The sequence below is a fragment of the Ornithodoros turicata genome, chromosome 2 (assembly GCF_037126465.1).
Source record: "Ornithodoros turicata isolate Travis chromosome 2, ASM3712646v1, whole genome shotgun sequence".
Classification (NCBI taxonomy): domain Eukaryota; kingdom Metazoa; phylum Arthropoda; class Arachnida; order Ixodida; family Argasidae; genus Ornithodoros; species Ornithodoros turicata.
In genome coordinates this window covers 118,336,341-118,353,888 of record NC_088202.1, presented here as the reverse complement: position 1 = coordinate 118,353,888, position 17,548 = coordinate 118,336,341, and the positions used below count along the sequence as shown (strand labels likewise).

At 44.5% G+C, this 17,548-nt stretch overlaps 1 protein-coding gene across 4 annotated transcripts in view; it reads right to left on the bottom strand.

Annotated features, from left to right (window-relative positions):
* Positions 1–1,405: 1,405 nt before the first annotated feature.
* The window catches only part of LOC135385982 (glutamate-gated chloride channel-like), a 310,653-nt gene continuing 294,510 nt past the window's right edge, over positions 1,406–17,548 (bottom strand). For 2 of the 4 annotated variants that reach the window (XM_064615651.1, XM_064615648.1), the window contains exons 7-8: positions 16,399–16,778; positions 7,980–8,224 (exon numbers count right to left, since the gene is read on the bottom strand). In XM_064615651.1, the coding sequence (XP_064471721.1) occupies positions 8,057–8,224; positions 16,399–16,778 (548 nt within the window). In that variant the 3' untranslated portion in view covers positions 7,980–8,056. Of the gene's footprint in view, positions 6,360–7,979; positions 8,225–16,398; positions 16,779–17,548 lie in introns of those variants that run through there. The other 2 variants (XM_064615649.1, XM_064615650.1) reach the window with 2 other exon arrangements.

The window sequence follows — 17,548 nt, the reverse complement described above, 5'->3', positions numbered from 1 at the left end:
CACCAGTTTTTCCTGGCAATCTGCATTATAATTTGCGGCTCCAGCATATCCCTCACGAGGCACACAAAGAAAGTCGATTCTTCCCATTGCGGAACTAAGCTTTGAAGCGGCAACAAAGCCACCTTCTGAATGTGTTCAGGCGAGTGTCGAACAATATATTTAGCGATAATATCTACCATAATGCATTGGCTGGACGGAACATGTAAGGTTCGACAGTTCTCAAAAGCCATGCTCAAAAGACTCGTTCGAGTTTCTTCTTTTGATTGAATGGCACACAGAACGGCCATTGTTGTGCAGATTGCACATTTTGTGAAGGCGTAAAAAATATTTTGTTTGCTAGGGTGAAGAGCACAATTTATCGTTCGCCCTTTGCTTATTTGGGCGCTGAAATTGATTATCAGATGTAACTTTGTAGTGGGTTAGGTAAATATTCAATTCAAGGTGGCAAATAATATATCTGATCGACAATGCGCAAATTGGTGCTGTACGAAAAGAAACATTTGCAGCAGTGCAACGTTTATGTTCGCATTTCTCTACAAGTAGCAATGTAATGCTCACTTTAACTCGATGACACTCGGCTGACGATGTGATCACGTTTCACGTTCCTGGATATATATCAATGTTTTGCATTTTTCCACAGAATAACCGCATACTCAACGCTTTGACTCGATGTATATGGGGTATCAATTATGTGTGCACATCTACGTTATCCACGTGTTAGCACCACGAAGCAGAAAATTCATGGACTAACTGACGAAAAGAACGAAGACAGAGAGGAACTAAAAAAAAAGTAAAATGTAAAAAAGAGTCGAATGCACATATTGGTTCTGTCCCACAAGATGAAGTCCAAAATGGTTTGTAGATCATTGATTTGAAGCATGGACTGCAGTAATTCGCGCAAACAATTGCGTTATTCAGTTATTCGTTTTTGGCTTTGGGTGGTCTCTAGCCCGCAGAAGACATGCAGCGGTGCAATGGGAACAGCTCATTCATACGGCATTAATCTGGCTCTGCTTGTGATGCCAATTTTGTAATTCAACACCTGAGTAAGGATTACAATCAACAAATGGACTTACCGTGTTGCAAGACTGTCCATATACGCGTCGTTCCCGGGCAATTCACTCTTAACTGAACACAGGCTTCAAGCAACGTCCTCAACAGGTGTCATGCTTGATTTGGGTTTGTCAGGTCCTTTACCTTATATGATTATGTCTCTTATATCGTATGATTATCTTATACGACTATACGACGCAAGTCTGGTTCAGGAAGCGCCAGAACCGTACCGCCGCACTCGCAACCAACGAGGGTATACCGTTGATCAGTGGAAGCGCGCGCAGTAAAACAACGCACATCATTGCATATTCTAACAAGTCTTTATCGAGTTCTATGAATTACATGAACCGTGGTGGTTTTATCATCTGAACATGGTGACACAAAAGAAAAAAAATCTCATTACTACGCTTCGAGTGGGCACGGACAACGCCACATGCGTCCCGAAAACAGGTATGAACAACGGCACGTACGAGCACCCCTTTCAAAGGGACCTCTTTCTCTGCAAAGAGAGTGGTAAACAGTGAACAATTAAACAACTTTCAACTTAAACAACTAATGTAAACAACTTTCGACCGCTGAATTATTGGGACCTACAACAACTCCAACCGCGTAACACATTCGCATGGGTGGCGCAGGAAGTAGCACTTAATTGATGAATTATATTGCCACACACTACCACCTTTGAGGACACTTTCAATTCCTGGTCAAAAAAAAAAAAAAAAAAGGATGCCCAAGACGGCAATAACACTTGACCGATCAAGACATATGTTTGCACAAACCAGTGCAGTGACATAGTAGAACCCAAACACAAACTGAAGACGAAAATACGGGTAAGACTTTAATGTATTACATACATCATGTTCTTTTCTAAGCCTACCTGAGTAGGTTTCTCCGACCATTCGTCATAACCCAGCTGATGCTCTTTCTCGTGCACACATACAGTCTTGTTATTAGAGATAATATATGATTATATTTAAAGACACATGTAAGAGAATATCCAGGCCACGCACGCAAACGGCGGTACGGAATTCGTGACATTCGTACAAACAGCATTGTTAGTGAGTAGTTAGTGAGTCGAAAATGTGAATTTCTAACACAGACCCCAAGCACGTTTGAAAGAAATGACAAGGTATTGAGCACAGTGTTACTGTTCAAAAACGCTTCGACGCAGCCGCGAAAGGCACAATAAATGTCGCTGTTGCTCGATGTCGGAGTTCGGGGAACGACAACATGGTACTGCCTTGTACCTGCATCCAAATGGTACTTAAATTAGGTGGGCCAGACATGGGTAGAGCCAAGGAGCTACCTCAGTAAAAAAAAATGATTTGTTGAAATGCAGAGAGGATATAAGTGTCCTGTGCATGCAAATATATTCCTTTGTGTGTATTTTTGTGTAGGTCAGGTTCGTGCGACGACAGTTCGAACACTCGACAATTCGGCCGTTCAAACTTCGCATAGAAGCAGTTAAATACCAACCCACTACCCAAATACTATGCTATCGAAGACAAACAGAGACAACGTTCTTATTTATTTATGAACTTATTTTTTTGCAGCAATAGAACTGTAAACAATTAAGACATCTAACGTGGAGGTAGCGAGTGCGTCTTCATAGAGAAGAGTACAAAGCAGGCATGCCCTTTCTGCTCTTGGAATTATGTCATAGCCACCCGAGACTGTCGAGTGTCGCCAGCAGCGATGTCGGCCCTGCGAGAGCGGTGTCACGGCTACGTTGTCTCATAATTAGATATATCGCTGATAGTGTCGAGTTCGGAGGAAATCATATCAAATGCATATCTTAGAAGTTACCTGATTCAGCGGAAATGGCTTCGAGGTGGTGATGACGAAAAGGCTTTTCACTCTTTCTTTAAAGTGTTTCGAACAGAAAGACTTGCGAAGAACGGAACAGCTAAAGGACATGGCTGCTCGGCTGTGTGAAGCCTCATCTATGGAATAAAACATGCGAAATAATGCCTGAGAACTAAGAACCATGCATTAAGTTTCTGAAACGGATAATTGGTCCCACAGCGATGAAAGAAGTTGAAGAAATTGCATGTTTTCATTCGAGCCGTGTGAGACGCAGGATTAACAGGGAGGCTCGTAGACTTAATCAGGAGTCAGGATGTCAAAAATGTAAGTGCATCTTCCAATGTTGAGCAGAAACGGTGGCAAAATATAGAAGTTAAACACAATTGTTTGCTTATGGTCGACCCTGGCTCTATATGTGCATTCTGTATCTCTCTCGACGTGCATTTTTTTCTCTCTTTTTTCAAACATACGATCGAGGCCACAATCCCTAGAAATTTCCTCGTTAGCTTTTTCTCTTATTTTTATGTTCCGTTAAACAGGCCCATGTCTGGCGAACGATAAAGCCCATTTCTCGTTACAGGAAAGGGGGTATTCGCTCCGAGATCAAACGGTGTCGGCGCGCTGCGGAAGATGGAGAACTACCGTAGTGTGGACGCGTCGTCTGCCTTTACTGGTTTATTCCGCGTTCAGTGCAGTATGCGGAGCATTGGGGAACTGAACAGTATCGTACCAACGCGGCACAACTGACCTACCAGTGAATATACACAATAATTACGGAAAAGAACCACCAACTCCGAACATCGGCCCGCGTGTTATCCACACTAGAAAGGTGTGTCGCCCCCTATAGGTCGATCCCGCACCGAATAGGCAGTCAGCGTTAAATTACTGGCCTCTTCCTATCAGCAGTATTATTTGGAAGATTCTTGAGCACCGTCCTCCACTCCAACACGCTTCTCCAGTCAAATAACTTACTCTCGGTCGAGATCTCGATAGCATTTCTTCGTATATGCTCAACCTGGCTACTTCCTCTAACTATTCGCAAATGTCATTACGGCCTTTTACGCACCTATCTTTCGTCATCTACCAGGGCTGTCACTAATAGTTAGCAGTTGTCCCTTTCGTCTAAATATCTTGGACTAAATCTAAATCCTTCCTCATATCTCACTTGGAGTAAATGTGTTGCTCAAAATGCAAACTCCTGTTTAGCCTTGATCAGACGTAACTCTTAAACTTTCTGCCCCGTTATTACCTGTGCAACACGGGCAGAAAAGATGACATTAGCGTGTAATGTCAGTCGGGCACCTAATTTCATTTCTAACGATAGTCATGCAACACGTCAGATAGGAACGACATTAAACGCAATGATGTCGATGCGGGTTTCCCACTATAGCCGCGCAAGAGATGCGATACTTGAAGGGCGTAAACGTGTTCTAAGATATTCAAAATACTCATAATAACCCACAAAATAAGAGAATTTGCTTTATTTCATAATGGATGGTATGTACTATATCGAAAAACTGTCACCTTACTGTCCTTTGTGTCCGCGTGGCAGGGCTATTAGTCTACGCCACCCTAATATGCCCCAAACCTGAATAAGCTTTTTCTTTGTTGGATCTACAGCAGACGCGTTAATCCAATTACGACGAATCTGTCCAAAACAGCGCTGTGTGATTCATTCTTTCCGACTACCGTTACCAAACTCCAGCATCTCCGCCTTAGTGTCTTCTCTAAGCCTTCCTAGTCTTTCCGATCGCCGAAGTTCTGTCTTCTTTGGCTGTTTCAGAAGATCTTCCACAACCCATCAATCATCAATCCATTATACCTATGTTGCTCCGATATGTTGCTCCTATGATCCGAAAAAATAAAAATAAAAATAAAACCATTTATCTGTAATACTAAACTTTTTCCCGAGTCTTTTCTTTTCTCCTTTCCTATGAAAACCGCACGTGACTGGAGAGATGTTCTCTTTCTCTTTCTTCTTTCATGTTCTGCCATTGGTTGATTTCTTACTGCCTTGAACCAAATGAATAATAATTCGTGTCTGTTGTTTCAAGCCATACCGAAGTATACTGCCGTTGCATCATTAAAACATCTTACTTTATATAAAACGCTCGTCCGGATTAAACTGGAATATGCAGCAGCGGTCTTGCATCCCACAGTGAAGTCACTAAAACAAAATTTAAAAAGTGTTCAAAATAGACCCCACACGTATCATTTTTGGTAATTACAACCGCCCAGCGAGCGTCACCGAAATGAAACCCGAATTTTAAATTAGCATCACCCTATTTCCGGCGGAAAGTAGCACGTCTCGCAGTTCATTCATTTCATTTAAAGTCATTTCTATTATTGCCTCAATCGTATTTACCATCACGCATTAAATATCAAACATATAGTCGGCATTTACAACTGTAACAGCTTGGCGTTCTACTCATCATTTGTACCTCGTATATCGGTAGAATGGAATCACCTTCCGGCCTGTATTATGTTCATTGCTGATACTAATAGGTTCATCGAAGCTGCATATGACCATCTCCTCACTCACCATTAACAAGCGTTAGTGATTTATGTTATGTTATGTTAGTGATTTATTTAAGCGCTATATTTTGATTCATGTAAGGTTCTGTATCATAAGTGCCTTTCGTGATTTTTCCTTTCTTTTCTATTTTCTTGTATCCACTCCCCTCTGTAACGCCTCTGAGGCATTGAGGGTATAATAAATAAATAAATATTAGGCATCATCAATGTATATCTCTTCATTGATGTGTGCGCACCGAGCGACCATTCCATCTCTCATGATGCATTGGTCCCTATGAGAAGGTAGAGAGATGACTCAGATGAGGATGTCCTGTCTGCGAGCATACTCAACAGCAACATAATAGAGTACCTTCCAGCGTGGCACCTAGCGTCAATATGGAGGGTTTCCACTCCCATCTTAATAAATGCAACTACGGCCGAATCGAGTGAACGAACGTTGATTGACGCATCGCATATAAAGCACGCGTTGTGCAATACGCGACAGCTGGAAAATGTACAACATACAGCTGTTTTTTTTTAAACAGTTTTTTTACTCTGTATCCGAGCGCGCAGTCTTGGCATTATACAACACGTTGCATAACGTAATGAATCGTCCACAACTTGAGACCCTCCTTAGTGAGGGATACTTACATCATTTTGAGAGGACCGTGTGTTAAGAAGATTGGCTAAAAGAGCAACCGGGTGACATTTAACGTGGCTCCAAATCCTGTTTCATTCGTCAAGCTGTCCATCAGAACATACACTGCAACTTATTTTCGCTGTGCGGTGTATTAGTCACCGCGCAAGCACATGTACAAGAACACTCGGAGCAGGCAGCCTCGGAAGGACGACCTGATCCTCTCGCGTGACGTCGACAGCTCCCCCTGCCTTTCCTGTTTGTTTCTTCCTCGTCAGATCACGCTCGCATACCCGCTTCTGCTGTGCTGTGCTGACCTGCGCACCAGTCACATGATCGCCCCTGCACTCTAAGAAAAAAAGGAGTAAAATGGGGAGTAAATGCAGCTTCTAGTCCCCTAGAAAGCAACTACTCGCTATTCTAGTCCCCTAACCCAGACACTTACTCCACAGGACTGCAAATTGTAACTGAACTTCGTAAATGGTCCTACGAATGCAACAGTCTACGTAAATACGTGCTCTTGGTCAATTTGATGGCGTAAGCCTGCATAACTCAGTCAACTTAGCAATTTTCCACCCACACAGAGTGCATTTAGTCCCGAAAAGGAGTAAAATTACTCCTCCTTTTATTGGAGTGTGGCAGGGGGAGAGGTGACGTACACTCATCCTTCCCTCATTCTCTTAGGCACCTTTTCAAAGAGTAGAGGTCTTTTGAAATGTGTGCGGAGTAGAGGCCTCGCGCAGGTTACCTACGCTTGTCATTCTTTTACAGGAGCTGATTTTGATTCTTGCAGAACACGCCGCACCAAAACAAACAAACAAAAGTATTGAGGGGGGGGCATCAGTGCTTCTTGTTATGCGATATACCAAAGACGCACATGTTGTGTCGCTATGATCTCCTGGGGAAAAGGTATGAAAATACGTACGTTGAGGCTTATTATGGTAAATTTCAGCTTTTGTGAACGAATGCGTGAAAATGACCTCAACTTTTTTGTGCGAAAACAGCCCTTTAACAGCACTTAAACTAAGTGTTTTCAGTGAGAACCGGATTGATTGCAATTAAACTATAGCTCGCCATAATTAGACTACATGTGAACCTAAAGATCCTTGATTGGTTCGAGAAGCATCGAATTGTGGACGGTTGCCTATCAGTATCGATTTGTTGGGTTCATCTACAGGGTGGTTAAGTAACCACACATGTAACCATGTCAGAAATATGAAAATAGAAAAGCACGCCACGGAGAAAAATATGCAATCAATTGCATTTATGTGAACAAAGACAGCGTTGACATTTTTTTTTCAGCTATTATCCTTGTAGTTGGGAATGCATTTCGTAATGTAATGGGGTAAATTCGACATGAGGTTGTGTTTCTGAACAATAAAAATAAAAGGACGTTACACTGACTTCGGAATTTCGGAGTTCAATTCAAGAAATTAAATTTCTTTCAATTTTAATTTGATAAAGTTTCATATAGAACACGGCAAACCTTCCCTACAGCTGCATGTCGTTGATCTTTTTCCCCAGGGTGCCCTTCGTGTTGAAATTTTGCTATGTGGTTTTGGAGATGCACATGAACAATAAGAACATGACGGATTAAATTATAGCATAAAAGCACTTTATGGATTAATTGGGGAATTATTCCTACGTACTCCATGGCACGTGAATCCTACGTACCAGAGATTTTCCGAGCACCCCCCCCCCCCCCGCTCCCACACACACATATCCCTAAGACTCCCCGAATATGCCACCCCTATCCCGAACTGTATGCCGGGAAGGCAGAAAAAAGTCAGATAAGCGGCAATTATGGGTGTCGCAGACACCCTACAGGACTCCCCCCCCCCTCCCCTCGAGACAAAAATCCTGGTAATATCCCTGCTACGTACCATGCCGTGTGAGCCCGCAATTTACCCTTATAGAATGAGTCTGTATGTGTGACAGTACTGCAAGCATTCACCAGTAGCCCCTCAAGGAGGTTGTAAAATGGCAAGAATGTCTGCGATGATACATATGTGATGTCTTGCGAGGCTCGTTCGACGCCAAGGAGTCTTAGAGCATGTAGAAAGGCCAGTACATGGCGTTGAAGAGAAAGAAGCCGATGGGAAATCCAACCCTGCTCACTTGGTCGATCTGCTTCGCTCGATGTCGGTAGGCGAGAACAACATTTGTGGACGGCTGTGTACATGGCGAGTTGGACCGGGGCTTCTCGCTATTTGCCTGCAGAGACACAGCAGAAAACACTTGTAGTGCGGAGAATACAAAAATGTGCAGTGTAGTGTACATGAAAACTATGATCGTTGCAGTGCTTTTCACACAATAACACAGGCTGTGATCAAAAAGCGCATACAGTTGTGATCTGTAGTGCGACTCACGCTAAAAGCTCATTCACACATGCGATTCAAAGAACGGCGCCGCCTCAGCGTTCGCGGCGCAGGCGAGAGGGGCTGTCAAGCACGGCCGAGCCGCCAGCCTGCAAACGCGCTTCGTTGTTGTTGCTACGTCAAGATCGTACCGACACTTCCAGCGCTCTTCCTTCAAATTTACATTGTGAAGCGTGTTATCTATTTTACCATTATTGTGTAGCATTTCTGCTGGAATCATCAATTGTTGGAACGACAGACGAGACACAATAAACACAGATCCAAAGAAGGAGCGGTAGAAGAAGCGAGACACATGTTTATACCTACCGACGACCAACACACGGTCACACACAAGTCGTATTTATTTTCGTCGATACCGTGGTTTGCGCACATTCGCAGCTCGTCGTTGACAGCTCAGACCACAAAGAACTATTGGTGACAATGTGAATTAAGTCCCACGGTAGCACCAAACGCCACACACACAAAGGACAAAAGATCTCGACACGGTATCGGGAGGCCCGCCGGCGCTAAAAGGGAGTTGAAAGTGCAGTGCGTCCGTCCTGTTTCGTTCTTGGTGTTTTTAGCACTGGTTTTAGCGATTTTAAGAAGGGATCCACTTCCACCCCTTCGAGCGATCCGATTGGCTGGATGAAAAAGCAATTGTGGGACAGCGCTGCAAAGATGCTGCGCGACGCGATTCTGGAAAACCGTCTGGAAACGCCTCGCGTCCGCCGGCTCGCGTCTCAGAGGGCGCGTCGCTGCCTCTGAAAACGCATGTGTGAATGAGCCTTAAGAGATGATTCACAATAACGGCAAACCTCTTTCATCATGCATGCAGCATGTATATTAAGAGCTAGAAAGAGCTGAGCGTGTATTCACCATTCATCGACATAGGGTTTTAGCTCACTGTTCACCTGGGTAAACAGGACACAACCAAGCCAATAGGTGAACCGTTTCGGTCCTAAGCAATTTCTTCACCTCATAACGAAAAGATCAAGAATATAGACAGATTGCATCAAGGGACGTTACAACACTCACTTCAGCATGCTTGGTTCTCTCCTGTGAAATGCAAAGAAATTGTGGGTCCCTGTGAATCGTCGTGTTAATCATTTCGCTTGCATGAGAATGATTTCGGGTAACGCGGCCAACTTTATTGTCGCAATTTCCATTGTGACATTAGGTGTCAATATTTTTCATCGCCGGGGGGTTCTTGCCCATGTAATATGTTTAGCATTATAAGCATAAATAACTCGTACTTCGCATAACTTACAATATGTGCCACATTTTACGTGAGTCAACCATTACGCTTCATCTCAAAGCGATAGCCCGCACCCCAAAGGTAAACAAACGCTTTCTTATGTCAAAGTCACCGTGTCACATATTTCAATTAAATACGCATCCAATTATGTATAATTGAATATTGCAACCAGCGCTTTCGCTGCCGCGATGTCACTGTCAGTAACTCCGAGCTTCCTGCGTGCCAAATTACTGCATAGCACTGTACTGCAGTGCGTGTAGTATAGTAACGTTATAACATTGTTAGGCACAAAATCAAGGATAAAACCATTTGCTCAAAAGTCTTCTAGCATGTGGCTTTGTCGTCTGACGCTGTAGTCACGCCACCAGAGACGCTGCTGAAATCACTCAGGTGATACCTTCTCTGAGGAAAGCATTTTTTTACGCCTTCGGTGTTAGCGCCGAGAAACAACTGTTGCTGAACGACGTACGGAGGTGGACAGAGGACAACAGGAAGGAACGGGGGACAGGGGAGTTAGTATGCGTCCTGGCCCGACTTGAAGAGGAACTATGCTCACATTCGCCTGGAAAGACTGCCGGAAACCCCAGGTAAAGCCTCAGAGAGCAGAGCCGGTGCGGGGATTCGAACCCCCCTCACCTCCCACTTACGGCGTGGAAGACGATCACCCTATAACCGCTACGCCACGCCAGCTGGTCGTAAGGTGGTAAAACTGGTACGCCAGCTGGTAAAACTGCGATTAGCTAAAAAAAGCAACGTACTGATGAAGGGATAAAAGGTGGTAGAAGAAAAATCGCACTTAAAGGAACTGGGCATTCCTTCCCTGCAGTCCGGGTATTTTAGATTATATCCCCATAAATGTGGCAAATGTGTCTCTCTCTGGCAACTTCCCGCCCGTCTCGGCAAGCAGACCGCACTCTCTTTCTTGTTTTTTTTTCCTTTCTTTCGATAAACGATAACCACCCCCATAAAAGTGTATCGGTAATTTCCAGAATTATCTCCCTCATCAAAAGTTGCTACATAAAATAAGGCACCTCTTCGATGTAAAAATTTTAATATTGCTTGAAGGATAATTGACTGGCCGCAGTACGTGCAGCTATCAGAAGGGTCATCCCAAACATTACTCTGGAATTCCTCAGGGCTTTGTCTTAGGTATATTGTTGTTTCTTTTGTATGTTAATGACACCACTGTATGTTAATGAGACCTCTGTAATGATGGGGAACATATTAGGCTTTATGCTGACGACACTGTTATATATACTGAAGTTAATTCAGTCGACGATCAAATCAAACTAAATAAGTGCCTTACAGGAATAGCAAACTAGTGTGAACAATGGCAGATATCGTTCAATGTTGTTAAAAGTGTAGCTATGAGTGTTAGCTGCAAGAAGAAAAAAATCATTGTTTGATTATTTCATAAGTGGGGTTCTGTTAGACCGTGTTGGCAGTTATAAGTATCTTGGAGTGTATATTGATTCAAATTTGTCGTACAAAATGCATGTGCAGGAGGTTGTTAAAAAACAGTGAAATAGTTGTGGTATTTTAAACGGTCCTTAAGATATGCTACATCAGACACTAAAATAATTGCATACAAAACTCTAATTCTACCTGTCATCGGGTATGCAAGCCCTGTGTGTCATCCGTATACAAAATCTGCCATGCCGAAGTTGGAAGTGTTGCAAAATAAGGCTCTTTGTTTTATTTATAATGAGTATAGTTCAAAACTGTGTCTGTTTCTTCTCTATGCTCCTTGGCGGGTTTTTCTATCGTGGGTAAGATATTTGACATGAATCGATAAAAAAATTTATATTCTATTGATAAAGGCTTATTTCATATAGATAAATCGAAGAATCTGATACCTTACTCAAATCGTGCATTGCGATCTACCCATGACAGACTTTTCACTGAATTCAGATTTTACACAGATGGCATCAAGTTGTCGTTCTTCCCTCGCACTATTCGTGAGTGGAACCAATTGCCTTTGAGTTTTATTAGCTCTTCTAATTTTTTATTCTTTTATGTCAGCTTTAGCGTTGTATCTTCAGTAGACCTGGTCTTTTGTGCAAACGTCTTCAGTTCTTGATGCCTGTGTAACCATTCCTATTGTGGCCCTATCGGCCGATAGTTATTGTCTAAATAAAATAATACAATTGTAATCACCTAGGTTTGTTTTGTGATAGTTTTTTCTTATTGTGTCATTCTAACGAAATTCCATGAAAGGCTTTATACATGCAAATTCAAGTCAAAGCCCAGGCACGGGATCCTCCAATGTTTCCGAGACCGTGCTTCTATTGCGCCTAGTACAGGGCGCGTGCAGAAAAAGCATACTCACGTTCGTTGTGCTGGGCGTTTGTCTGGGTTCTGTACTCGTGCAATTTATATTGCATTGGTTTGTGATAGAAAGGTGTTGCCATTGACCTGTAACAGCCCATGTCTCGAAATAAGAGACGAACGGAGCGGGCTGGTACATGACAACAGCAAAGACGACGAAAGTAACACAGAGAGAGACAGGGAACGTCGAACTTTTAACTTTTTAACTTTTCATCGTAATCAACATTTAAGCGTACGGTTAAAGGCTGAAACTTCGACGTTCTCTGTCTGGGTCTCTGTGTTACCTTCGTTGTCTTCGCTGATGACTAAACCTGCTCCTGCGTGGTTCATTTTTACCTGATTGATACTAATAGCACATTCCTACAAACTTTTCTGAGCAAACCCTACACGGAAAATTTGTAATATTGGTGTCCTTCAATGCCATAAGGAACGGAACGGTTCAGTCACAGGATTGATGATCTCCCGAGTGAATCCAAGCAAAGATTCTTCCATTTCAGGATATTTGAAACGGGGCTTTTTCGGTCGCCGCTTTCTGCAGCTGTGGACACGTTCCTGGTGGCTTACAAATGGAACTGATTGACGTGCAGTGCGACGTACCGATATAGAACAAATTCGCTGAAGTTTGTGCGGCTTCGTTTTCATCTTACGTTGGACGAAAGTGCCCGAAAATTACGTATGTTGTCGCAGGGAAACCTCTCCACGTTAGGTACAACAGACGTCTAATAATAATAATTCGTGGCTTTACGTCGCAAGACAGCTGTATGAACATAGGTCCGCGAGCAGGTGTTTTCTGCTGTGATGAATCGGAATACGTCAAAGTTACGCTCACAACTCACAAACGAACACCTCAATGTATAATGCATAATGTAAAAACCCCGAGACTAGGGGTGCCCATCGCGTGCGTGTCGCCGATGTTGACGCAATAGTGAAAAACAAGGGGTGCCAAGTTTCCTCACCAAACAAAAAGTATTGTTGACCACGTGATTCAGCAACACAAATATATACGTTTTATGTCATCGTAAGTTCTGTGTTGCTTCATCTATATCAGGAACAGGCGGCCCCAAACCCGTGGCATGCGGCCCGCGTAGTTCCTCCATGGCTCAATGCGGACCGCGGACACGAATGAGATTGGCACCCCTGATATAGAGCTTAGTAGTACCGGGACAACTTCCAGTCCCGACCGGAGTCAGGAATGTGCTGGAGTTGGGCGCAAACTATTGCTTCCGCAAAAAAATTATCCGACCCAGATGCTGTCACCTTGGTGAGGTCGATAGCTAACCACGCGGGGACTTGAACAAATGCGAAAATTGTTGCTGAAGGAACCAGGACGTCGCTCAGGGCCAACCCCTGGCAAAAAAGGATCATTGGTTAAAGAAGGTGGAGGACTTTCTGGAAAAAAGAGAACCCGTACTGCTCAACTCTGACGAAGAAGAAGGGTATGTGTTACTGTAAATGGATGTCATCAATAAGAATTTCACTCAAGTTGACCTATCAAGACTACAAAGTACGAAGTACAGGGTCCTAGATCCTAGAGGTGTGCCGGGAACTGGACCTTCTCGCGCTAAAGAGTACTATACTCAAGAGCTCGAAAGGTTACTTAGGAGTCTTTTATCTATAGTTAGGGCACACAAATTACAACAACCCTTCAGAGCCATAGCGTCTAAAAAGATGACGTGGCAGAGGTCGGCATTTTGCACGAGTCCACTTACATGATCCGTTCCTAATAAGAAACTCACTAGAATTGGTTCAGCACCTTGATGGGGACGGTATGGGCAGGTTCGGCTGATGTCGATCGACAATGAAAATTTCTTTTCATTCTCACCCTTTTTCAGAGCAGTGAGGAACAGTGTTGAAGATAATGGGGTCGTACTTTTTAAAAGTGCAAGTGAAACTTCTTTAGAATGTTTCTTCGAAGTGCTGAGAGCCTACCTAGATACCACCATTGTCTACGACGGATACAAAAAGAAGTTGAATATTCTTCGGTCGGCAGTTGCTCCAGTGCGTCATATTTATGCGACATATTCTTGCCATACATAGACGGCAGTCTAAATGAGACCCTTCCGAACCTGGGAGCGAAGAATGTCGTGCGTTATGTCGATGCCTTTTTGGTTGTCTACGAGGAAAGCGGTCACTCGAGGGCACAGGGGGAGAATGATCTCTGTATCCTGCAGCATTTTCTGCAAGCCTTCTGACAACAGGGGTGTGAACTCCTATTCACCCATGAGATGCCCAAGGAAGGTGTTTTACGGTACTTGGATCTAAAACAAACGCAAAGGTCAATATCATATTTGTTAGGAGTATGCCCTACGGTTCAAGAAATACCTACTTGCTTTCGACTCACGTAACACTAAACTTGCATGAAAGGGGCATTGCTAAGCACGCATGGCTCTGCTCTAAGGAAATCATGTGTCCAAACTCCATGATGTGAGGCCTGAGATATCCTGTCACTCTGGTTGTTGCCCAGACCCAGGCTTTTCGCATCATGGAGTTTGTCCGCCAGCTGGCCACCATATGAAGGTCGTGTGCCCACATTATACAGCGCCTACAAACACTAGACGGTACCATTGGCTTCCGCTGGGTGCCCGGATCACATCATCTATGAGATTTCTAAAACTCAAGTATCCAGACTAACGTCTAAAGATGTTGACCGGTCACGTTCCATGGAAAAGGGATGAGCGTTACCATGTGTCCATCGCATTCCGCACGGCGTAAAGAAAGTCGGGGAAAAATTCAATGTACAAGGGGTGTTCGCAGCGCCAAGGAAATTAAGAAGCTTCTGAGCAAAATACGGAGGCTCTTTTAAAGGTGGTGTCCGCGAGGAATCCGAAATCCTAAAGTTAATGTGATATCCACTTGGAGACGCCTTCCAAGAAGAAAACCGGCTTGCAAAATTGATCTCAAGAGTTGGTTTGTGGACTGCCAGAAAAACGTCGTTTACAGCATTCCGCTAACTTGCAGGATATATGTCAAACAGTCGGCCCAGACGCATACTCACCCGCTTGTTCCCCATCCTTATTGCAGCCCTCTCTCCATCTGTCCACGTCTCTATGCCACCCATAGCCACAGTTTCTTCGCGCTAACACGAAACTAAAAATAGGACAGACGGTATATAGGACACACTGGCCTGGCGCTGTATCAATGTCAGAGTACGCGAATATGCGGCTGTGAAGAATAATAACCCCACAGGGACACTTGGCCATACATACAGGACGGTGCGGTTGTATGCCTTGTTTTCAAGATACGAATGTGATAGGGCGCGCAAAACTTCAGATCACGTGGGAAGTTATCTAGTAAGAGGCAGGACCTGGGCGTATGTATTGAAGTCAACGGATTGGGGAAAGTACCGCCATCCTCTTATCTTTGTGGCCGCGACCTTGGAACAACAATGGCGGCCGTAGCGTATGATGCGGCTGCCATTGTTGCTCCAAGGTCGAGGCAGGAAAGGATGGCGATACTTTCCCCAATCCAATGATTTTAGTATGGAGCCAACCCAGGCAGCCCAATGTACTGAAAGTCGAGTGCAATAGGGGTGGACGGGTAGGTGGAAGGCCTTGAACAGACTGGTAAAACTAAAGGACGTTGATAAGACACATACCGTCCACCCCTACTGCACTCGACTTTCAGTACATTGTGCTGCTTGGGAACCCTCTGTGTTGTTGACTGAACCGGATATTGCATTTCTGAAACAAAAAAATAAAAAATGAAACCCGGTATCGGGAGCCGACAGTGTGCGCGCCTCGATGTGGTGGAATGAGTTGTACTTTATCTAATCACGCCTTCTTATTTTGTATGTTGTTCAGGGAATTGAAATCCCACGGTTGCCAGTGCGATTCGTCTAGTCTGTGTTTTTTCGTCTGTTGTCTTTCCCAGGGGGCTTCGTCTGATGGAGTGTAGTCCATTCGACATGCACGGGGCACAAAGCTTGCGTGGCTATTGTTTTGTTACGCAGCGAGTACTCGAGTACTACGATTTTTTTGTTGTCTTTTATCGCATAAAGTGCGTCGTCGTGCACCACCTGAAGTTGGTCGGCTAAGCTGGCAACACGTTGTGCGGAAACGTGGATATACTTTATGTGCACACATTCTGAGAAGAACAGCCTGTGTGAAATATCGGCGGTTCCTGACGTGCGGCCTTTGCCTCTGTCTACGTTCACCGGAAAGCCGAAGCTATTATACGTTGTAGCTATTTATACGTGCATGTTCTTCATATAATTCGGATACCAGAGATCTTAAAGGCATTTATCTGACACCTCAAGAAGGAGACAGAGAAATTACCATAATGCAATACACAAATACATTCTGCATATGGTCTACTGTCATAAGAACGGAGCCAGAAAGTACTTGCCACTATGTCACTCCTCAAATAAGCCTCAAATGCTGCGTGCATGGTGTACGACGACGATGTGAACTCCAAAGGACACGTTTCCTCAAACGCACCGCACTTACCACAACAATCACAAGGTCTTGTGAAGCTTCCACATCCCCTATTGTCGCTGGCACGATGAGTTTCTTCCTGGCTAAGTAGGAGACGAACGTGAACTCGAGGACGGCAGCGAAGACAAACATTGTGCACGTGCCCATCCACACGTCAAGAGCCTTTACGTACGACACCGGGGCCAGGTTGGCCTGGTGGTCGGAGCTCTCTGATGATATAGTAAGCAACGTTGTCACGCCCAACGTGATACGTGCCGGTATAGCATCCACGTCGAGCCAGAAGGAAACCCACGAAATAACGACAATAAGTGTCGAAGGCAGGTATGATTGAACCAGGTGATGACCAATGGAGCGCTTGAGGTTCAGCTCTGCTCGTAGACAGCTGTATTCACCTGGATAAATAAAAGTCACACGTGAGAGATAAGTTGTGCACGTTATTTGCGAAAACCATCGGCAATGTCACTGGTTTCCTTCTCCTCCCGTATAATTTGGCCGATGCCCCTAATCTTCAACGTTTTTAAACGGGCACACTAAAAAAGTCGTATTTTCGTTTTTCTTCTTTTTCTTCGTGTGTGTGTGTGTGTGTGTGTGTGTGTGTGTGCGCGCGTGTGATTTCGTGCTTGACTATGACGTGACTACGAGCTTCATCTCAGGCTTTGTAATTTTTAACTTTCATTGTTTCAGCTCACTCATTCTCTACTCTCTTTGCGCTACCTCCGCTACCTACTTGCCCTAACTCCCCGAAAATTCCTGTGGTCTGCGGCGAAGACTCAGCTAGGACGACAGATGGCGCCACGGGTACCATGGGCGCAGCAGCGTTTATGGCAGACTGCGAAAGCGTGAGTGCATCGTCCTGCTTCGTCGTGGCGTGGGCCTGCCGCATGAACAAACGGTCCTTCGAGGACTTCCATGTTGGTGCATAGCCACCGACTGCATTGGGGCCTGGTGCCCAGAGCCCACCCCCTCCGGAACTTTCCCAGCGTGGCCAGGCTCCCTCAGGGAAGTAAACGCAGCTGACACTGATGACAGGATGAACATTTCGAGGGATATCATAGAATCGCGTGTTTCGTGCGATTGAACGTGGAAATCCTGTAAAAATTTGCCTCACAACGTCATAACACGGAATCCCAGACTCCCTGCCCTACCTCTGTGTATGAAAGGG